At 32.4% G+C, this 22,592-nt stretch overlaps 10 protein-coding genes across 10 annotated transcripts; 4 read left to right on the forward strand and 6 right to left on the reverse strand.

Annotated features, from left to right (window-relative positions):
- Positions 1-418: 418 nt before the first annotated feature.
- Positions 419-760, forward strand: PPL_08060 (uncharacterized protein; the record flags this gene model as incomplete). Its single annotated transcript, XM_020578890.1, has 3 exons — positions 419-477; positions 557-622; positions 706-760. The coding sequence occupies 3 exons, from the start codon at positions 419-421 to the stop codon at positions 758-760; spliced, it is 180 nt and encodes a 59-aa protein (XP_020430729.1).
- A 203-nt stretch (positions 761-963) lies between these two features.
- Positions 964-2,209, reverse strand: PPL_08061 (uncharacterized protein; the record flags this gene model as incomplete). Its single annotated transcript, XM_020578891.1, has 3 exons — positions 964-1,772; positions 1,926-2,018; positions 2,206-2,209. 3 exons carry the CDS (start codon positions 2,207-2,209, stop codon positions 964-966), a joined length of 906 nt encoding a protein of 301 aa, XP_020430730.1.
- Positions 2,210-2,706: 497 nt separating this feature from the next.
- Positions 2,707-4,404, forward strand: pgmA (phosphoglucomutase; the record flags this gene model as incomplete). The annotated part of the gene is made up of 1 exon (XM_020578892.1): positions 2,707-4,404. The coding sequence occupies one exon, from the start codon at positions 2,707-2,709 to the stop codon at positions 4,402-4,404; it is 1,698 nt and encodes a 565-aa protein (XP_020430731.1).
- Positions 4,405-4,527: 123 nt separating this feature from the next.
- Positions 4,528-5,751, reverse strand: phbA (prohibitin family protein; the record flags this gene model as incomplete). The annotated part of the gene is made up of 4 exons (XM_020578893.1): positions 4,528-5,099; positions 5,189-5,350; positions 5,463-5,551; positions 5,747-5,751. The coding sequence occupies 4 exons, from the start codon at positions 5,749-5,751 to the stop codon at positions 4,528-4,530; spliced, it is 828 nt and encodes a 275-aa protein (XP_020430732.1).
- Positions 5,752-5,822: 71 nt separating this feature from the next.
- Positions 5,823-6,387, forward strand: PPL_08064 (NADH dehydrogenase [ubiquinone] 1 beta subcomplex subunit 7; the record flags this gene model as incomplete). The annotated part of the gene is made up of 3 exons (XM_020578894.1): positions 5,823-5,868; positions 6,034-6,202; positions 6,291-6,387. 3 exons carry the CDS (start codon positions 5,823-5,825, stop codon positions 6,385-6,387), a joined length of 312 nt encoding a protein of 103 aa, XP_020430733.1.
- A 521-nt stretch (positions 6,388-6,908) lies between these two features.
- Positions 6,909-7,456, reverse strand: PPL_08065 (uncharacterized protein; the record flags this gene model as incomplete). Its single annotated transcript, XM_020578895.1, has 2 exons — positions 6,909-7,172; positions 7,316-7,456. 2 exons carry the CDS (start codon positions 7,454-7,456, stop codon positions 6,909-6,911), a joined length of 405 nt encoding a protein of 134 aa, XP_020430734.1.
- Positions 7,457-7,620: 164 nt separating this feature from the next.
- PPL_08066 (nuclear prelamin A recognition factor-like protein) lies at positions 7,621-9,921 on the reverse strand (the record flags this gene model as incomplete). The annotated part of the gene is made up of 5 exons (XM_020578896.1): positions 7,621-7,628; positions 8,247-8,827; positions 9,000-9,301; positions 9,433-9,735; positions 9,820-9,921. The coding sequence occupies 5 exons, from the start codon at positions 9,919-9,921 to the stop codon at positions 7,621-7,623; spliced, it is 1,296 nt and encodes a 431-aa protein (XP_020430735.1).
- Positions 9,922-10,036: 115 nt separating this feature from the next.
- PPL_08067 (cation diffusion facilitator family transporter) lies at positions 10,037-12,955 on the forward strand (the record flags this gene model as incomplete). The annotated part of the gene is made up of 9 exons (XM_020578897.1): positions 10,037-10,063; positions 10,285-10,307; positions 10,398-10,670; positions 10,753-10,840; positions 10,923-11,273; positions 11,372-11,624; positions 11,669-12,125; positions 12,216-12,663; positions 12,740-12,955. 9 exons carry the CDS (start codon positions 10,037-10,039, stop codon positions 12,953-12,955), a joined length of 2,136 nt encoding a protein of 711 aa, XP_020430736.1.
- Positions 12,956-13,363: 408 nt separating this feature from the next.
- Positions 13,364-17,349, reverse strand: PPL_08068 (pleckstrin domain-containing protein; the record flags this gene model as incomplete). Its single annotated transcript, XM_020578898.1, has 6 exons — positions 13,364-13,467; positions 13,530-13,976; positions 14,051-16,317; positions 16,407-16,558; positions 16,636-16,832; positions 16,941-17,349. 6 exons carry the CDS (start codon positions 17,347-17,349, stop codon positions 13,364-13,366), a joined length of 3,576 nt encoding a protein of 1,191 aa, XP_020430737.1.
- Positions 17,350-17,885: 536 nt separating this feature from the next.
- On the reverse strand, positions 17,886-21,517 carry PPL_08069 (uncharacterized protein; the record flags this gene model as incomplete). Its single annotated transcript, XM_020578899.1, has 5 exons — positions 17,886-17,929; positions 18,024-18,059; positions 18,613-18,636; positions 20,209-20,957; positions 21,141-21,517. The coding sequence occupies 5 exons, from the start codon at positions 21,515-21,517 to the stop codon at positions 17,886-17,888; spliced, it is 1,230 nt and encodes a 409-aa protein (XP_020430738.1).
- Between the last annotated feature and the right edge of the window lie 1,075 nt (positions 21,518-22,592).

The following is a 22,592-nucleotide window of genomic DNA, read 5'->3' on the forward strand; positions in this document are numbered from 1 at the left end:
AAAATAGATAGATGTTAGATAGATGTTGAATAGCGAAATCGTTACCTTTTTGTGTAATTATGAGTTCATTTCACCAACGTTGAATTCAATCTGAGAAGAAGGAAGTGAGCTGAGGAGATGGAACCACACAAAAATTTTTTTGTTTTGATAGAAAAAAAGACCATTTTTGATATTTTTAGAAAAATGAAAAAAATGAACCTCTCTGATTGGTTTAAATTGATTGGGTTGGACTGTTTCTAAGTTGATTATTTTCAAAGAATGTACACAAAAGATTTGAATTCCAATGGTTACCCTTACAAAATAAAATATTAATTAAATTTAAATCAAATATATCAAATATAAATAAGGCCTCAGATTGTTTACTTGTTTCACAAAACATCATAAATATATATTTATATTTGCAGAGAAATAAAGTAAAATGAATCGTCAATTAATCTTTTTAGTAGTTGTATTCCTTTTGGGATTATTTTTAGTAAAGTAGGTTAATAATTTTTAATGCTATATTGTTCTTTTTAATCATAATAATATTGACAAATATCTATCTATTATTTTATAGCGCCCAAGAATGTAGTACCACAATTTGTGGAGGATTTACCCAAGAAATTTGTTGCCCAGGATACACGTAAGTTTCGTAATACTCCACTTTAACTGCACCGTATCTAATTTGATTTTTTTTTTTTTTTTTTTTTTTTGTTCTATATACAGTTGTGATCCAAGTCCAATTTGCTGTGATAACCCGGGCACTTGCAGAAAGATTTAAATAATCAATATATAATATCGGATCTTATAGATTGTTGTATCAAATAAATGCTATTCGTATTAAAAACCTAAAATAGATATGATTACTTTTGTTATTTATCTTATATTAAACTCAAACAAAAACAATGTAATAAATACTTGAACAATAATAACAATTGATTAATAGAAGTGAAAAAAAAAAGTATATATTATTATTATTTATATTTATAATGAAAGAGTCAAACCGAATGATGGTTTCTTGTTTGAAATGACTGTTCCAACACTGACGCTAGCGTATGGTAGGTTGAATTGGAAACGAGCGGAATGAACAAATGTTGAGCTGGTACGGAGGACGAGTGAAATTGGAACGTGACGCTGTCCTACCTTGACGTGGAAGTCGATGTTCGATCCGATTTCAAACATCGATTGGAGGTTGTTGGTGTTCAGTGTGTAACGTGTTGCCAAATCGATGAATGCTGGCATCAGCGAGGTGAAGAACGAGATCGAGAGGTCTCCCATGACGTTGTAGGTCGAACACACCTGGAATGGCTGTTTTCCACGGAAGCCTTGGTAGCGAGCGGCCAACGATCCGCCACCGCTCTTCTGTGACGCTTTGTAGTAGGCTTCGAAACCGACCGCTATGTTGCGGGCGACGCTCTGCAAGTGCGAGATACCGACCAGGCCATCGTTCTTGTTGGTCATCTTCAACTCGGAGAAGTAACGTGGTGTCTGGTAGCAGATGGTTCCGACCATGTCTGGACGGTTCGTTCCCATCTTGTTCAGGTTGGAGTTGGCATAGACCTTCGAAGTGACATTCTTGGCGAGTTGACTGTTCACTTCGACCTCCAAGTCGTGTGAGTTGTCGACCGACAAATCGACGGTAGTAGAATCATTCAACAAACGTCCACCGAACGAACCTCTGAAAAACATTGGCGATGGTGAAAACTCAATGCCAGTCGTAAAATTATTTCTAACGTTTCTCTTTAAGAATATATTGACACCATATTGAAAATCATTAATATAATCTATATTCTCTACAATAATAATAATAATAATTTAATAATAAAAAAGATTGATTGATTAAAAATCAAATTGCATGTATAAAGATGATGATGATGATGATTAATGCTATTATCCTATTGATTAATGTTCATCTATGATTGATTCATTTCATCATTGCAACATACTTGAAGTTAAATGATCGATTTCATTGAAAGGTCCTGGTGATGTATTTGTTTCGAAATAGCTCATGACTGTATCTTTTAATTTATTGAATTGATCTATTTTGATATTATAGATTGATTATATATTAAATGATGATGGTAATAATATAAATGTAATATATGATTAAAAAGAAATCTGAAGTGTCTTGATCGAACAAAAAAAAAAAAAAAAAAAAAATTTTGTTTTTTGTTTTTGAAAAACATCATTCTTTGATTTTTTGTAATAATTATTACATCTTCTTACACATGTTTAGAAAATACTTTATCAAACACTAAAGAGTTACCTCTTTAATCATAGTTTTCTTCATATTAAAAAACTTATCCATAGAAAATCGGGTAAAAATCAAAATATCTTTTTTTTATTTTATTTTGTTTTTTTTTTCCAAAATGTTATTTGTTTTATTAAATAACTGAAAAAATAAAGTTATCTAATAAATGGTATGGTGTCTAAAAAATTTATCTCTTATCATTTTTTTTAGCCAATCACCCTTATTTGGACAAAATCAAAATAAAAATCAAATAAACTTGTGGTTCCCAAACAAAAAAAAAAAGTGTTTATTTTTTTTGGTTAAATTAATTTGATTGAACAGTTTTGGTTTAATTTAAGTCATCTGTTATTATTGTTGTTTTATTTTTTTATTTTTATACACACACCAGACAGATATTTTACATTATATTTTATATTTATTTATTATCTTTTTTATTTATTAGTTTAGTTTAGTTTAGTTTTAACAAAGAATTCATTATGATTGAACCAGAATTGATAACTAAAACATTGGAGACTAAACCATTTTCGGGTCAGAAACCAGGTACTTCCGGTCTGAGAAAGAAAGTTACAGAGTTTCAAAATGGATTGTATCTACACAACTTTGTACAATCGATCTTCAATGTGTTGGATGCTAACGAGCTGAAGGGTGCCACTCTTGTGGTCGGTGGTGACGGTCGTTTCTACAATAAGCAAGCGATTCAAGTGATCTTTGGTATTGCCGCTGCCAACGGCATCGGAAAGGTCTTGGTCGGACAGAACGGTCTGTTGTCGACACCCGCTATTTCTGCGGTGGTTCGCGCACGCAGAGCACTCGGTGCGATCATCCTGACTGCCTCGCACAATCCAGGTGGTCCCAACGGTGACTTTGGTATCAAATACAACATTGCCAACGGTGGTCCCGCTCCCGAATCGATCACCAATGCAATCTACCAACAGACCACCAAGATCTCAGAGATTAGAATCGCAGAGAATGTCGTTGGCGCCATTGACCTCTCGAAGCTTGGTGTCACTCAATTCAAGAGCTTCACAGTGGAGGTGATCGATTCCGTAAGTGAATACGCCACGCTTCTCAAGTCCATCTTTGATTTCAACCAAATCAAGTCGTTGGTTGCAAGAAAAGACTTTGTTTTCAATTTCGATGCGATGTCTGGTGTTACCGGTGTCTATGCTTCGCGTATCTTCTCCGATCTTCTCGGTGTTCCACTGGCCAATCTCATCAATTGTGTGCCATCCGAGGATTTCAATGGTGGACATCCCGATCCAAATCTCACTTATGCACCGGAGCTCGTTGACAAGATGAACAAAGGATTGTTTGATTGTGGTTGTGCATCCGATGGTGACGGTGACCGTAACATGGTGCTTGGCAAACGATTCTTTGTCAACCCATCGGATTCCGTTGCCGTCATCGCCAGCAACTATCAATCGATTCCCTATTTCAAATCTGGACTTAAAGGACTGGCTCGTAGTATGCCAACTTCCGCCGCTTTGGATCTCGTTGCCAAAGATCTAAAGATCCCATTCTTTGAGGTGCCAACCGGTTGGAAATTCTTTGGTAATCTCATGGACGCCAATACTCTCTCGATTTGCGGTGAAGAAAGTTTCGGAACCGGTTCCGATCACATTCGTGAGAAGGACGGAATCTGGGCGATTTGCGCATGGCTACAGATTCTCGCTGTGCACAACGCCGACGCCGCCAAACCGTTCGTATCGATTGAATCGATCGTCCACCAACACTGGCGAAAGTACGGACGTAACTACTACAGTCGTTACGACTATGAAGAGGTGGATACTAAGCTCGGTGACGAAGTTATGAAGGTCGTATCCGATGGAATCACTGACCGATCGCTCATTGGACGATCGTTCAACAAAGACGGACAAACCTACGTCATTGAACATGCCGACAACTTTGAATACAAAGATCCAATCGACAAATCAGTCTCCTCCAACCAAGGACTACGTATCATTTTCTCTGACGGTTCAAGAATCATCTATCGTCTCAGTGGAACTGGATCGACAGGTGCCACCATTCGTGTCTACTTTGATAAATACGAAAGAGAAGAATCCAAGTTATTCAACGACACTCAAACTCACCTGAAATTCCTAATCTCCATTGCATTGGAATTATCAAAACTAACAGAAATCACTAAAAGAACCGAACCAAATGTAATCACATAAAAAACAACAACAACAACAACAACATCAACTTTGTATGGCAAAGTTGTTGATACCAACAATTTCCAAAATGAAATAAAAAAGAAAAAAGCTAATTTAAAAAAAACTAAAACAATTACTATTTATTTATTTACCCATGTTCATGTTCATCATGATGTTTCCAGTGTTTGGCATGTATGTAACTTTAGCGGATTTCGAAAGGGTTTCGGCGATTTCCTTGGAAGCCTCGATTCTACGAAGCTCAATGAAACCTGGACCGGATTGTAGTGCCTGACTGATGAGTTTGGCAGCCTCAGACTCACCCTCTGCTCTGATGATGGCAGCACGCTTCTCTTGTTCGTTCTTCATGACGACGTATTTCGATCGCTCCGCTTCCTGTTGTGCGACTTGCTTGTGCTCGATGGCACTGGTAAAGTCCTGTGAGAAACTCAAGTGTGTGATGGAGACGTCGTCCAACAACAGATTGAACTCTGCCGATCTCTTTGTCAAAGCTTCACGAATCTCACGTGAAACCGCCTCTCTCTGGGTGATCAACTCACCAGCGTCGTACTGGGCAACCACTGATTTCAAAACTTCATTTCCAACCGACGGTAAGATTCTCTCATCGTAATCCATACCCAATTTACTGTAAATCCATGGTAATTTATCTACATCTGGTTTAAACAATACTCTAAGTGAAATATTGATAGTTTGCAAATCTATTACCAAGTTACATATTTAACAAAAAAAATGATTAGTTTACCACATTAACTCTTGGATTTGGTCAAAATAAAGTTTACAAACCTACCTTTACTACCAGTTTCTGATCTAATGTTTCTTGGTGTTGATCTTACATCAAAGATGAATTGTTTTTGTAACCATGGAATAATGAAATGTGTTCCTTCACCAACTACTTTATCCGATACACCAGAGATTCTGTCGAAAATAACTGCTCTCTGTCCACCATCGACTAATTTAATATTTAAATTGATTTGAATTGATTTGAATTGGAATTGTGATTAATAATAATTTGAACATGTTGATCATTAACTAAGTGAATGTGTTCACATCCACACACTTACCATTATATATTGAACTATCAATCAATGAGATAGCAGTACCAATACCCAATGCAGCTGGTATCAATCTATTTAAGAAACTCTGTGCCATCCTGTATATATTAAATTGTTTATTTACTTTGAAAAAATGTTATTAAAAATTATGAATGTTTGATGATCATTAAAAAAAAAAAAAAAAGAAAAAATTAAATTTTTTTATTTTTGATAAAACTTTTTTTTTCTATGATCAATGAAATTTTGCAGTGAGCATAGTATCTTTTTCGATTAACTCAAAAAACAACACTTACCACATAATATATAGTCATCACTTATTCTGCATCTTCTTATATATATTACTACTTAATTTAACAGATATAGATAAACATGGGTCACGATGCTCCAATGACTGTAAATCCAGATGGTACAAGAGGTACGAATATCTTTTATAATCTAGCAGTGCAGTTTGATTATTATATAATACAGGAATCAAATTATATATATATTTATATTTAGATAGAAAGAATATAGTGTGATTGTGGTTATTAATTTATACCATTTATTTATTTATTTATATTCTTTTGAATAATAATAATAGTTATGATTGCTACCAGAGAGGAATTAGAGATCAACAATGTACCATTGAATTTCAGAGATTATTGTGCACATCTTTTGATTCCATTGAACAAATGTAGAGTAAAGGAATATTATTTGCCATGGAAGTGTGGTGATGAGAGACATGCTTATGAACAATGCCAATACGATGAGTATGACAAAATTTATCAATTTATAAATTATATACTTTGTTAACAGTTCTAACTTACTAATCAAATCAACCAACAGATATATTTTAAGAATGAAAAAGAAGAATGATTTGGTTAAAGAGAAAGCAGAAGCTCATGCTGCTGCTGCATTGGCTAAGCAACAGCCACACTCAACTGAAGAATATTAGATACAGATCTCATTCACTAAATAACACAATACAATAACAATTGCAGCATAAATAGATAGTTAAGATAGTTTATAAAAGAAATGATAAAAATGATTGAATAATATTATAGTCATCTTTATCGTCATTATCGATTCATACAAATCACTCACTCATACTTTATTCAAACCAACCAACCAACCAAACCAAAACAGTAACATTATAATATCATCAAAAATAAATATATTATTAATAAATAATATAGTATAATAATATAATTAATATATATAGCAAACTAGTTCATATATATATAATAGTTTATTGATGGTAGCGTAATGATGAAAAAAATGATTATTTATAATTGTTAAATACCAGTGAATTATGATCTTATCAAATGAAAAGAACGAACCAACGAAAGAACGATCTATCAAATGAAAGTAATATATAGATTAAATGGATATATAATGATAAATTTATAGATTTATATAGTTAGATAGATAGATAGATATATGCAAATAGATATATAGATATATATATGAATAGAATTAACTTAATCTAAATAAGAATTGTTCCAATTGTTTGAGACGACAGAAAAGTGGCGCGAATAAAGGTGATGTGTTGATAGCCAACTCTCTAGATGACTGTGAACAATCTTCTTGGATCGATTCTCTAAATTCATCGAGAATCTTCTGTACGCTTGCACACAGCTCCTTTCTGATCGTAAGAATTCTAACGGTTGTCATGTTATTACTGAATTTCTCTGAAAGACAAGGTACTAAATCTTTACAGTCATCTCTACTAATCATTTCCTATTCAAAATGTTAAATTAATTATTAATGTTGCTAAAACAAAATATAATTATTATTGTCATAGCATTTTTTTATGCTAGCTTTTTCATATTCTTTTCTCCTCTTCTTCATCAACACCAACATCAATAATAACAATAACTTACTCTATAATATTCATACAATTGAGGTTCCGATATTTTCGCAGCTAAAATCAAGCCGACAATCGAATCTCTTGCTTCTTCTTGTTTCATACGAATAAGATCGGCAGTGTTAACAACCAATAAATCAACAGATAACTTTCCCATTCTTTGTTGTTTGTTTGGTGAAATAACTAAAAAGTTTGAGTGTAGAATTCTCTAGACAGAGCTGTGGGGAGCAAGCGATATTCCAAGGAAGATGTTCTATTGATTATTATTTATTCTATCATAATAAACTAATGTTATTAATGAATAAATTAATGAATAAAAGTTTAGTTTACTAGATAAAAATAAACAAATAGATAAACTATTAAAACTAACTATATAATAATATAATTACAAAAAAAAAAAAGAGAAAGAAACGAATAAACTTAATCTAATTCAATACCAACTAACTAACTAATACTACAATTTAATTAATTATTTAATAAAACAACAACAACAACTTGACTAACTAAAATAAAACAATCTACATCATCTCATTTACTGAATAAAACGAGAGAAAATGTATAAAAAGAAATTTAGTGGTGGTGCATTTGAGATTATTTTTATTGGTTTGATGTTGGTTGTTGCGTATGTGTGGGGGTAGACTGTGAGGGTGGTTGAGATTCGAGTATTGTAAGTTGATCGTTTCACAAATTTTCAAGAATATCCAACTATTTAATCGATGATCTGAATGTCCAGATTGATTGATTGATTGAATCAAAATAGATAGATAGATATTATTGTTATTAATCGATTTGATTTTCATTGAGATAATCAAAATAAAGATAATATTTTATTAGGTAGATCGTAACGATAACGCTTAGTTGTTACCATTTGATGGATAACGCATTTTTATTCTTTTCAATCATATGATATTGAGTGTGTAGCTTGGTTTTGGATTCGGCCGAGAAACAACCGTTCAACCATTGCTTGTAGATCTCATTGATTTGTTGATCTTGTTGTGGCTGTAGTAGTTGTTGCTCATTGTAGCGATCTTCCGCCTGTTGAATCAAAACTTTTTGGTCACGTAGTGATTCGCTTCCCGCTTTGATTTGACCGCCACCGTTGATGCATCCCGACGGACATGCCATGACCTCAACGAAATCGTAGGGCAGCTTGCCAATCTTGATCTTTCTGACTACGTTCTGAATGTTTCTGAATCCGTAGGCTTTGGCGAAAGTCATCACTTTCTTGCCATCGACAACCAGCGATGCCTCTTTGAAATCGGTGTTTCTTCCCACTTGATATTCAATCTCTTTGACCTCGACGCCAAACAACTCCTTGGCAGCGTAACGATAGAGGAATTCAAAGTATCCACCGGTTGATCCTTCCACTCCATAAGGTGAACCTGTTTCACTATCTAAATATCTAAACATTTGTTGTTGTGGGTCAATCTCTTCTTCTTTATCTTCTAAACCAACGAAATCAATCGATTTCTCTTTTAACAAATCTAAAACCTCTGAACTCGATAATACACAATCTACATCTCTAGAACTGAATATATCATTATAGAAATCCGATCTACTCGCTTCCAATTTCTTATCATAACAAGGCATAATTGTAACATGATATATATCTGATGGTCTGATTATTATTATTATTATTAAATGTTGTAATTATTGTTAGTAAGCTAATGTATTTTATAGATAGATGGATGGATACATACTTTTTATTTAAAAACTTCTCACCTAAATAATACTTTACAAGAGTTCCCATGATCTGCTGTGGTGATTTAGTTGTACTGATATATGGTAGGATGTATTCACCATGTGATTTCTCGGCATAGCAAATCCAACCTGGACATGCAGAGCATAGCATCGGTAGAGGTGCATTCTCCAGCTGTTTCCTATGTCTCGCTACAAACTCTGCTGCCGACTCCAACAGTGAGAACTCTCTTCCAAATGAAACATCAAATACATAGTCGCAATTCAATATTCTTTTAAATAATATTTCTAATTTTCTTTGTACCTATAAGATAAGTAATATAACATAACATAACATAAACATAAACATAAACATAAATTAAAATATTATTAATATATAATTAACTATATCACAACTACTACTATAATAACTTATTAATAGGTAATTATACTTACAATTTTAATTGGTAAATTAAAATGAGCAGCAATCGATGCTCTTGATTGTGGTGATATCGAGATAACTATAGTTTTTTTGGCGATGGCCACCGCAGTTGTTGAAGATGTATTTGCATTTAGAACATTTTGAAACTCTGTAATACTTTGTGCTGTAATTAAAACACTTTCTGCAGAGGTGATACATCCACTGCATGCCAAACAGTCATTGAGTGTAATTGTAGCTTTCTCCAACTTTGTCTTCTCACCAAATTCATCAATCTCTACATAACTACCATCTTTATCAATATCTACTTTAGTCGATTTCTAACAATATTGTAAATAAACTTTAAATTAACATCAAAAAACAAACCAATAATAACTAACTAACTAAATAGCTAACTAACTAACCTTTGATTTACTTATTTCCACAGGTTTAATACATTCTTGTGAAGGTGTTATAAAATCATCTAATTCCGTTAATTTTAATATAGATGAGAATTTATCTGACATGATTGAATTATGTTATAATTGTTTAATAATTGTTTAATAATAGTAGTAATATATTAAAAAGCGAAAGACGACGACGGTGTTTGTTGTCAAAAAAATAATTAAAAGAATAAAAAGAATGAAAAAACATGTCAGGAGTGGTGAAGTGAGTCACCTGGATTAAAAATTTGTAGGGGTGAAAAAACCTGTTGTTGATTAATATTAACAAACTTTGTTCTGTTCATTTTTTTTAATCGATCTAATTTACTTTATATATTTATATCAAACAAACTAAAAGTCATCAAATACATCTAAATATAAATAGTATATATATATATATATTGAAACTATATCTATATATATTTATTTTAATTATTTTAAAAAAAGATGATGAGATATTCAAAGAATAGGTAGGTAGTAGTAACATTTACTGAAGTTGTGATCACAAAGAAGAAAATACTTATAACGACAAAATTTTTTGTTGTATTATTTATATTCAGTCAATCAGTTATACTGTTACTATTCGGAAGTAAAGGATTAAGAGTATGTTCGGTGATTGTTGCATTCTTTTTGTTGCAATCGATGAGTGTAGTTAATGTAGCTGCCTATACAACATTGATTGCTTCACTGCTGTTTGCTGCAAACGAAAAGTTGTGGTTATCGATTCCACAATTGAAATCAACACAACTCACTCAGATTGCTTTGTTTTCCGCTCTCTATACTGTTGTTGCATTACTATGGAATACAGGTTTAAAATATATTGGTCCATTAGGGTAGCTATATAAATACACATCTAGATTTAAATAACATTGTCCACTTCGAATATTTGCTAAACTTACAACTTAAATAATTTAGTACAATACTATTGACAGATTATACATTTGAAACATATCCAGTGTTATTTAATAATATACAAAGTGGAAACTTCATTGGTAATGATATTGTAGGTTTGTTTATGTTATGTTATTGTAAAACAACAACAACAATTGGAAATTAACAAAGGTTATTTACATATTTTTTTCTAGGGAAGAGCAACTTTAATGTTGATCATTGGATATATTACGATTCCATTGTTTGGTAGTGTAGCTACTGAAAATGGACTACCATTGATAGGTTATCAATTGCCATTGTTTGGAGGATTGTGTTTGTTTATTTATTCACTTTTGGGATACAAGAGCGGAATGATCTACAAGTGGCATCACAGTGGATCACTCGATAATAGCGGATCATCGACCATCGGTGCAAGACAATCGCCTTGGAAATCAAAGATCTACGTTCTCGGTCTACTCGGTTCCTCTGTAATACTATTTTCATTGAAACTTTTGGAATACCTAATATCGACACCATCCATCTATAATAATATCAATAGTTTAGCTGTAAGTCAGTCGTTTAATAATAATAATAATAACATAATATATTGTATCATTTTATTATCCTACTAACATGATTAAATTATTATTATTATTATTATTAGTTTATTCCAACATTTTATCAATTCATTCAATTGTTATTTATTTCATTATTTGGTATATTCTTGAATCATCATTTCGACACTGTCATCGAACAACAATTGGGATTCCTAATTTTCAGTAAGGCATCACTTACCGCCTCCTTTATTCTCTGTATTTTAATTGGATTGTTTTATGGATTCTCAACTTTATTCACTCCATTCATTATTGGTAGTTTTATTTTGATTATAACTGGTATGGAAAACAATATTAATAATAGTAATAATATGATTTGATTAATTTTCTTTTTCTTGTTTTTTTAGCTATTCATATATTATTCTCGAAATCAGGTGGAGCAGGTGGATATATGGATCAAGTTGGTGGAATCATTGGATCTATGCCAATGGTAGGTGCAATCGGTGGAACTGGGCTGACTTCAGCTGGTGCCGCCAATATAATGAAGGATATCGTTAAGCAGATCATTGAGAAGCCAACGAGTCGTCGTATCTTTACATTCTTGGTAGTCAATCTAATGTTTATGTTTGTCGAGATGGCATATGGTATCTGGACCAACAGTTTGGGTTTGATTACCGATGCCTGTCATATGTTGTTCGATGCCACCGCTTTGTTTATCGCTCTGGTGGCAGAGGTCATTTCACAATGGAAACCGACGGAATCATTCTCCTACGGTTACGGTAGAGTTCAGATTCTATCAGGTTTCGTCAATGGTATCTTCCTTATTTTTATTGCAATTACAATTCTAATGGAATCAATTGAAAGGTAACAAAATCAAATCAATTCAATTCAATTTTAAACAACAACAACAACAACTAAATTACTAACTATCCATTATTATTGTTATCTAATTAGACTTATGGAACCACCTGAAATTAATACCGATAAATTATTGTTGGTATCTGTATTGGGATTCTTGGTGAATATGGTTGGTGTATTTTCATTCCATGGTGATCATGGACACTCTCATGGAGGTGGTGGCGGTGGTCATTCTCATGGTCACCACGGTCATTCACATGGCGGTAGTGCACACGATGAGCCAAATCAACCAAAGAAGCGTAGTGTCAATATCGATGGTGTATTCCTTCATCTTCTTGCCGATACTCTTGGAAGTGTTGGTGTCATTGTATCGTCGCTCATCATTCAGATCTGGGGATATACTCTTGCCGATCCAATCTGTTCGCTCTGCATCAGTATCCTCATTTTCCTGAGTGTCATCCCATTGATTACCAACACTGCAAAGACTCTTCTACAATGCACACCCGAACCAATTCATGAAAATATTAATCAAATCATTGGACAAGTATGTTTTTATAGATAATCAATATTAGATTTAATCTTTTTCTAATATATATTTGTTTTTTGTTATTTAATCATAGATTACAAACATTACTGGCGTAATAGGATACACAGATTTCCATTTCTGGAGTCACAGTGAAGAGATTGTTGTCGGAACTATTAAAGTAATTGCTGATCCAGCAGCTAGCGAAAAGAAATTACGTAAATCAATTGCCGCTGTATTAAAAGAAAATAAGGTTACCAGTCCAACTATTGAAATCATTAAAAATAAGCAAAGTTTGACTGAATCTACTTAAAATAAAAACAAACCGATAGTTCTTTTAAAGAAAAAAAGAAATACTATAACAATTTGAAATTTAGTTACAACAGATATTATCTTTGAGAGTTTTATAAAATACATTCAAAAGAAGTTCATGATTGGATAGATTGAGGTGTTGTTATTTGAAATAATAAATTACCCTTACCAAAATAAAATATCCAATCAGTTTCATTTTGGTTGTCTCTTTATTCTTCTTTGTCAGTTTTTTTTCATGAGATTTCAAATGTTGTTGCTGACACTAAGAGAACAGTGATTTATTTTAGCTTAAAACTAATAGTAATGGCTTCTCATTACAAATATTCAAATATTTATAAATACTTTATTTTAGGAAAATGTACAATAAATATATATATAACTTTCTCCAAGATTAATCTTGGTTTATTAATTAAGTATATTGTTCTATGAAATATTTCAAAAGGGTTTCTCTTGTGCGGATGATCTTGTTTGAAAATACAGGTGCGTTCAATGATGCTATTTCGGCATTGATCACTATAATAAAATATTAATTAATACAAAATAATTTTATAAATTGCCTGAGGGAAAAAACTTACACTTGGTTAAAAGATATTCTCTTATTTCGGTTTTCTTTAAGGATTGTGGAATTGGTGGACCAAATGCTTCGACATCGTCTTTGGTGGCTACCGATAGTTTGTAGGTATTTGAGGCTTTGTCGAATTGTACGACTATAACAACATGATTGAATTGTGAGGTGATGATCGATGGAATATAACTGTGATTGCCTTCATTAAATACAATAACACAAATGTCATTTCCAACTTGACGCTTTCTCTCGATTTGCTGAGGATCACCAGGTGTATATGGCAACATTGTGGCAACATGGAACATCACTTCGTTACCCTTGAAATCTGTATACAATGAATGTGTACCAGTACTATTATTCTTTACATCCAAACCAGCTGAATAATTAGGCCATCCCATCAATTCAATTCTACTACCCAACAAATCTAAAAATTCTTCATAATCACTATTTCCAGAAACTATATATATTTTTAAATAAATACGATAAAATATTAATAATTTATCATAATTCAATAATAAATAAACAACTTACGGTTTGAAAAAATATCATCATCTACAATTTGTCCATCTTTACAAACCACTAAACCAAATTTGAATCCACTTGTTGTTTGACGCTCTTCGAGTGATAATAATTCTTTTTGGAGTTCCGATTGGTTCGTTACCAAATTGAGTACTTTACTTTCGATGTTTGAATCTACCAAACCAATAAGGTGACTGATGATCTTTCTCTTCTTTAGTTTCTTTGAAAGCGAGGTGATGTTTCCGAAATTAATTGTCTTTATATCGACCCAGGTGGTTTTGATTCCGTGCTTGGTGTGTAAGATACCACGGTAGTTATCAATGTCGGTACGAACCAGTGTGAATGCAATTGGACCAACTTTTTGATCTACACCCAAGTAACTGACCACACACTCGCTATCGAGGAATGACTTTCTATAAAAGTTGGTCTCTGTCTTTAGTATTTTCCAGTTGTAGGATTTCAATGACATTGAAGTTGGCTCTATAATCCAACCGTGGCACGATTGCAAAAGTGGTTGTCGTTTCAAGCCAGTAGTTGGTGATGGTACAGTCGAAATAATATTTGTCTTACTATTGTTTCTCTTTTCCAAATAGCTGGTTGTTATCGATGGTGATGTGGAGGTTGGGGTGAGTGTTGAGTTTGGTGTTGAGTGTGTTTTTTGAATATTATTACTACAGTTGTTGTCGGTGTTGTTGTTGTTGTTGGTGCTGTTATTACTGTTCAATGAGAGTGTACTTGATGATCTAAAAGAAGATGGCGATGCATTGAGGATTGTATCGTCTAGTAGCTTTTGTATGGCATTGGAAGAGTTGTCGGTGGTCGCAGCAGCGGAACCAGCAGATGCTGATGCTGAAGATGTGGACAGGTTGATGGATCTTTTGGTGGAAGTTGGACTATAGTCTGCACCGAGTCTCTCTTGCGATGAAGAGAGTAACGGATTGAATTTGTCGGGGTACAACTTCTCTTTGATTCTTCTGTCTCGTCGATGATGAAACACACCAATCTTGACAATACCACAGGTCTTTAGCGATAATTCAATCATTGTATTGCAATAGATGAACTTTAGGAATTCAATTTCCAAGAGATTGTCTTCGTCCAAACCAAGACGATACTCGGAAATTGGTAGGTTTTCCAATGTCGGTGTCTTCTTAAAGATGAGAGCTTTGACTTGATCGACCAAAACATGGTCTGGACATAGAAAAGTCAGTGTTTCCTGCTCGGGAATAGAGGGTATAAACACTTCAATCTTGAATGACTTCAACATATGATGTGCAGAACGACGTAATATCTCGGACTTGAGAGTATGTGGAATCTGAAGGATTTCATCTTCACCACTGTCACCTTCGTCACTGTCATCTTTCTCTTGTGCAGTTGCTGCACCGGACGAAGATGGACTCTTGGATGGCGATTTGAAATTGAAAATAGTAACAGATTTGGAGAAGGTACGTGATTTCTTTATGATCTGAGATCCATACTCAATGTCCTCTTCATTCTTAATGTCTTCGGAACTGAGATTCATCGAACTACCACCTCCACTGGTTCCAGTGTTATTTATGGTCAACAAAGGTTTGGAAGGTGATTGAGTGATCTGTCCAACCTCCCACTTTCTAATGGAACCGGATCCACTACCCGATGAAGCTGGTAACTGGCTACTATTCTGGCCAATGGGTGCACCTCGACTGTGAGCATTGTTAGCACTATCGGTGATAAGCTTCATCCATTCATTCTTGTCTTGTGGGTTGTCAAAAGAGAGATAGAAATTCTTCTTCTCCGTGGTGATAGCTATACAGTTCAGTTGGGTATTGAATTTATTACAGTCTTGGACACTGGTTACATTGGCAAGGTAAACGATTCCTTTGAGTGCAAACTGTGCCAGGTCCATTCGTTGCATCGATTGGTTCGTTGGAATGCGCGACTTGATTGCACTGACCCAACGAGTCAACTCGTCTTTCGAATTGGTTTGGAAGTAGAACTTTCCGGTTTTCAGTGTAACGACAAACTTGTTGGACACGTCCTTGTAGATATCACACCACTCACACTCACTGAGATTGATGATACCAAGTGGTTCCTTCTCTTTCTGAGCTCTATAATATACCAGAGAATTATCCAAAAGTTTCATCCATCGAACTTTCCAACCTTTACCTTCTTTTTTCTTTCCGATCTCACCCTCCAAATTGATGATTTCCAATCCATTCTGAATTGTACCACTTGTTCTTCTTGACAATCCTTTATCCTTTGTATAATATTGCAATTCATTTGATTTCAAAATAAACCACATCCTATATAGATAGATATCCAAATAAAAAATAAAGATTATTAATATCAAACATTTCCATCTCAAAAGTGGAAAGTATTAAATTTTACATACTTTTTCCATGTTCTAAAAGATTGTTTATTTCCACATCGCTTCTCTATCCAACCATATTTTACAACGCCAGTATATTGATTATTATCAGCAGTACCTTTAAATCTTAAAGATACTCTTTTCATTTGAGCACTAACTGTCGATAATAATTGATACTATTTTTAATGGTTGTTAATATAAATACTATGCAGAAATATATATTAATGTATAGAATGGACGATTAAATACTTACATATTCACTGCTACTATTTGCTTTATCAGGACTATTTAGAAAAGCAATGATCGATGCAATTTCGTCCAATCTGGAAGTTGTAGTTTGAACTAATCTTTGATTTTCTTTTGTTTCTTTATATTGGTAGTACAGTTGTTCCAAGTAATCCAATTCATCAATTGAATATTCCAATATTTTCCAAAGTATACTTGGTTGTGCTGTGAATAATGAATAGATTTTAAAAAAACACAAATATAAAAATTAATATTAAAACTCTACAATTAACAATTAACTTTAATAAGAAACTAATTGTTTTAATAAATTACCTGAATGGAGTGACCTTTTAGCATGACTATGACAAAGATCAATTAGATGAATTGATTTTCCTGTTGTTGCATTTGTATTGCTTCCACCTCCTCCGCCACTATTGTTGATATTACTGTTAGATCCATTTAAACTTGAAGAAGATGACAAATGTAGATGATCTGTGTTAGTTGTTGTTGTCGTTGTTGTTGTTGTAACTGATGTTGAACTTTGTACTAATGATTTAGTAACATTATTACCACTACCACTGTTATTATTATTATTGTTGTTGGTGTTGTTATTGTTAATAGTTGATTTCTCAACATTAATTAAATCTTGACAGAATCCAAGTAACACTTTTTTAGCTCTTGCATCGGAGAGCTTCTGAAGCACACCTATCACTTGACTCGATTTCTCTTCATATTCATCCATATTTTAATGTGTAGATCGCAATCCAACCACAAACAGTACTGTATGTTTGTTGCTAAATTGAAAGAGTAAGCTCAGATTGATACCAGTGCTCTAGATCAAGATGTATGTAATATTTTAAATATTGTTGTGTGTAGATTGAGTGTTACCAATAACGATCAACTATTCGTAACCACACTCTCTAACTACCAAACTCGCAAAATATTATAATTATTCGGTGTTGTGTTTTACAGAGTGTGTGTGTGTTTTGGCTGTGAATGAAATTGTTTGTTTTTAGCACCACCACACAACTTCTATTATATTACTTTTGTTGTTGTTAACTATCGCTATTACTGTTTACTAATGTTGAATGTTATATTGATTGTTGCTGTTGTTGTTTTTGTTATATTAGGCTGCTAAATATATAAATTATATAAAAGCTATATAGTTTAAAAATAAACAGTATAAAATTAGATGCTTTGTGTTACTAATAATATATATGCGCGCTGAATTGATCTAAAAATAAAAAAAAAGATATTAATATTAAATATATTATATATTTATAAAATCATTAAACAAAGAAACACAGGAACAACAGACAGAACTAAAAGTAAAAACAAAAAATAAAAACAAACAAAAAGACAAAAAAGATATATATTCAATGATTAAATGATTTGATTTGATAAGCTAGAATTTGCTTTTAAAAGATGAGGATGATGATGATGCTGATATATCTTTATGATAGATGATCAACCCAAACAAAATCAACAAATATTATTATTTTATTATTATTTTAATTATTAATTTTTGTATTACAATTATTAGATTTCCAAAATAAGATGATGTGTTTAATTTGCTGATAATCGTTTTTTTATTATTTTTGAGGGGTATTTTTTTAAAAATTAATTAATAATATTTTGATATTCAGTGTGTTTATCTTTTCCATCATATCGAGTAAAAATAACAATAATGTTGATAATCTTGAGAGAATTTTCCAAACATTCGATCGAACAAGTAAAAAAAAATAAACAATAATATTCATAATCATTATTATTATTAATGATGATGATGATTGATTGTTGTAGTAGTATTCTATTGATGTATAAATAAATGATTGCTAAAATACTAATTGAAATAACAGATGAGATGATTGTATTGTATACTATATAGTATACACATAATAATAGTAGTAGTAATAGTATTAACTACTACACCACCACCAAATAATATATGTATATATCTATCTATCCTGTTGTTGATTGTGGTAATTCCAGATTCTTATCTTACTTTTAACTCTAAGTAATGGTAAATCTAAAATAAAGATTTGATTTGCTTGTTGCTACCTATTATTAAAAGATATATATGAAAAATGATTAAAAGACATAAAACTAATAAGTCAGCAAACAATTATTGTTGAAAGAAAGAAAAATTATATTGCAATAGAAAAACAATATATATTGTTTTTATTAATATATTTATATTATAATTGCTGGAAAAATGATTGGATTGATTGAGGTTGATTTAATTGATACTAGTACTTGTTATTATGAGTGAACCATATGGTATTTAACTTGACTTGTTGGTTAAATAGCTATTTAGTTACGTCACACATATAAATTTAAATTAAACTATAACTAATCTATTGTTTCGCTCTGAATTGATTCAAAACCACACACACACCTTTTTATTTCGCACATAGATGAATATTTTAAAAACAATACATAGTGATTAATTCATACTCCTACTACTCAATCAATTAAACTACTACTATTATTCCTTACTATTTAATAAACAAACAAACACTAAACTAAACTAAACTAAATAAACACACATAATTATTTTAATATTATAATATTTAAAACAACACACCCACACAGATATGTATGATAGTGTCCAGATGGTAGTTAACTTAAATAATGACTGACTAACTATCAAACCTATAAATGTTATCAAAACAAAACAAAATATGTGAATAACTTTTAAATAACACGATTTACATACGATCTAAACTAAATCTAAACTAATATGGTGTAATATGATTGATCAATGATGGCGATGATTATTATTATTATTATTATTATTATTGTACCACTACTTGCTACTCTTGCTATAATAACTTAATCTCTACCTATGTACAGGTATGTATTCGATAACTATTAAAAAAAAAAAAATTTACTTTTCTAAATATACATGAAGAGGAAGTAATAGTGTGAATCGACTATCAATCATGATGATGATTGATTTCAAGATTGATCAATCCCAGTGTTGTCTTTTTTTTTTTTTTTTTTTTTGCAATCTTAAAACCATTTTTTTTTTTGAAAGTTAAAACTTTTTGGGTTTTCAAAATTATTATAAAATAAACACAGATAAGATTTTCAAAGTAATAATTTAGTCTCAATTTTTATTTTGGTGGTCCAGAGAGTTTCATTGAAATATAATATTTTTAAAAAATAAATAAAAACTTTATGAGATTTAGATTATACGATTCTTTTTTTTTTTTTATTGTTTAAATTTAATTGAATTTATTTATATTCTTTTGAATTTCTACAGTTATATGTTTTTAAATAATTTCTGTACATTGAGAATCCAATATTTAGAGTGGAAAAAAATTGTATTACATTCTTTTCTTGGGGAGTTTGTTTTTTTTTTTTTTTGAATCCGGATTGGTTATATGGGGAATTCTACATAAATAAATATGATTTCTGTATTATATAAAAATAAATAAGGGGGGATTTAGTTGATTTTGGACAGGGGAATGGATGGCTTCTATATAGGTTTGATTTTTCTTATTGTTTTGTTTGGTTTTTTTTTTTTTTTTTTTATGATTTTTTTGTTTTCGTTTGCTGTGTGTTGGTTTGGTTGGGTTGTTTTGTTAATCTGTACAATTTAGAATTGATTTCATTTGGTGAATCTTGGAAACAATGAGATCATCTCCATATTCCGGTCTCATGAGTTTGGATGGCGATGATAAATGCTTTGGTGATGTACTGTTGTTTGGTGTGGTTGAGGTCAAGTTGGATGGTGGAGTGAGTTGGAATGGTGGAGCAAACGATGGAGAAGATGAAGTCATTGAGAAACTGTTGTTATTGTTATTGTTGTTTATATCATTGGAGTCTGTGAGGAATGGTGATGAAATCGGGGAAAGCGAAGAAGTGTTGGTGGTTTTCTTGCTTGGGTGGATGAATTTGAAATTGGATGGTTGGTTAAAGGTGGAAACGGAATGGCTATATGGCGAACTTCCATGGTAGGAGTTATCTGATGACAATGGTGAAGAGATATCATATGGATCTTCATCAGAGTCAAGTACTGATATATTATTATTGTTGTTGTTATTTGAATTGTTGCTGTTAACACCTAGTGATAACAACTTTTTGATATCCATGATCTTGTCTTTATCATAACGTTGGTATGGACTGTAACTATTACAATTTCCTGAAGATGATGTTGTGATTTTTGATGACAAGGTTGGAGTGGTGGATTTGTTGTTGTTGTTGTTGTTGAGATCGTCTTTGGATGGTGAGCTGCGCGATTTGATACGCCAAGAGATCTCTGGTGCCATTGGTGGCGATTGTTGTGATGGTGAGTAGGGTGGATGGACATCTTCGAATCGGAGAGCTTCGAATTGTTTGCTGCTGCTATAGTTCCATGGGTTGCACGAGAGCTTGAGTTGCCAGTAGCCGTTGCAACGAAGGGTGTGACGACCGGAACGGAAGAAGCGTGAGTGAGAGAGGGCGTCCTGGACTTGGCGCTTCCAGTTGTTGGACTGAGCTTGAGTTGGCGAGAGGATATCCCAGTGATCGTTGAGGTAGACATACACTTCCTTCTTGAGGTTGAAAAACTCTTTGTCCTGGTGAATCTGGGCAAGAGCGTAAAATACAACACGCAGAATCAAAGTCCATGATGGATGGTTCATTGAGAGACAGCGTGGGGTGCCACGAGTGCATAGCAGACATGATGCGTTGGTGCAACACTTTCTCCAGTTTGCTTGGTTGATACTGATCATCGAGTTTGGTGAGGGCGATGGCGAGTTGGACGTTGGAGTGGTGGAGGTGGATGAACCTTGCTTCATGTAGCTTGCAGTGGATGCAAATGGATTCTCGCCATTTCCAAACAATATATTTTGTAATTGCAAATTGGAAGCACCTGCCGAGGCCAAATATGATAAATAATTATTTTGTGGCAAAATCTCCATCTTTTTACTATTGTCGGACTTGTTTGTATTATTACTATTTGTTGTTGTTGTTGTTGTGGATGTGGTTGTAGTAATGTTATTATTTAAAAAAGAGGAGTTATTGGTGGGTGGGGAGATTGGGGTGATGAAAGTTGGTCGAAGAGGTGGAGCAATCTTTTAGTTTTTTTTAGAATTAATAAATTGATTTAGAATAATAATATAAATAATAATCAAAAATAAATTAATTGATAGAAAAATAAAGAAATGAAAAGAATAAAGTTTTAAAGTTAGTATTTCTTGCGGTTGATATCAAATATTATTTCGAAATAAAGGAATTAGGTAATTGGTTGAGAATTGGAAATATGGCAGATAAAGATGATCTTTAGCAATGAATTTTGGTGTATGTGGGTATGTATTTCTCTGTTTTTAAAATAACTAACGAGTTTAAGGGAAATTTGGTTGGTTGCGATATATTCAACCGTGATACATGAGAGACCACATTTAATTTAAATGACAAATGTCTTAACCTAACCATATTATGGATGAACCAAAGACAAATATGACAAAGTTTGCAAATTCAAGCGTGCGATAGATATCTTATTATTTACTTTGAAAAATGTTTTGGTAATATTCAATTACACAACAAAAGGGTATGATTTTTTGTTTTTTCAATTTTTGTTATGACTTTAAAAATTTAGTTTTTTCTAAAAAATATATGGCAAATGCAACTTGGGGTAGTGTTTGAAGGTGTGAAGTGTGGAGTTATTCTTTTGAGTTTAGTGCTGAATGGGGTGGATGTTGAAATAATAGATAAATAATTTTATATTATTGGTTTTGGAAAATAAAGTCAAAGTTGTTGACATCAAATTTTAAGTAACATAATAGGAAAAAAAACAAAAATTATTTTTAAAATAATATTCAGATTATGATGTGGTGTGCTTGCTTTTTAAGTTTGTGGAATGTGGAGGGAGTTGTGTGTGTGTTTTGAATTTTGTTTATTTCTATGTTTGTGGTATGTGGGAATGAATGGATGGTGATGATGTTTAAGAGAAAAGGTTATCGAATGTGGTGGTTGATGTGATTAGTCAGTCATGCA

This window comes from Heterostelium album (genome assembly GCF_000004825.1).
Source record: "Heterostelium album PN500 unplaced genomic scaffold PPL_scaffold8, whole genome shotgun sequence".
NCBI lineage: Eukaryota > Evosea > Eumycetozoa > Acytosteliales > Acytosteliaceae > Heterostelium > Heterostelium album.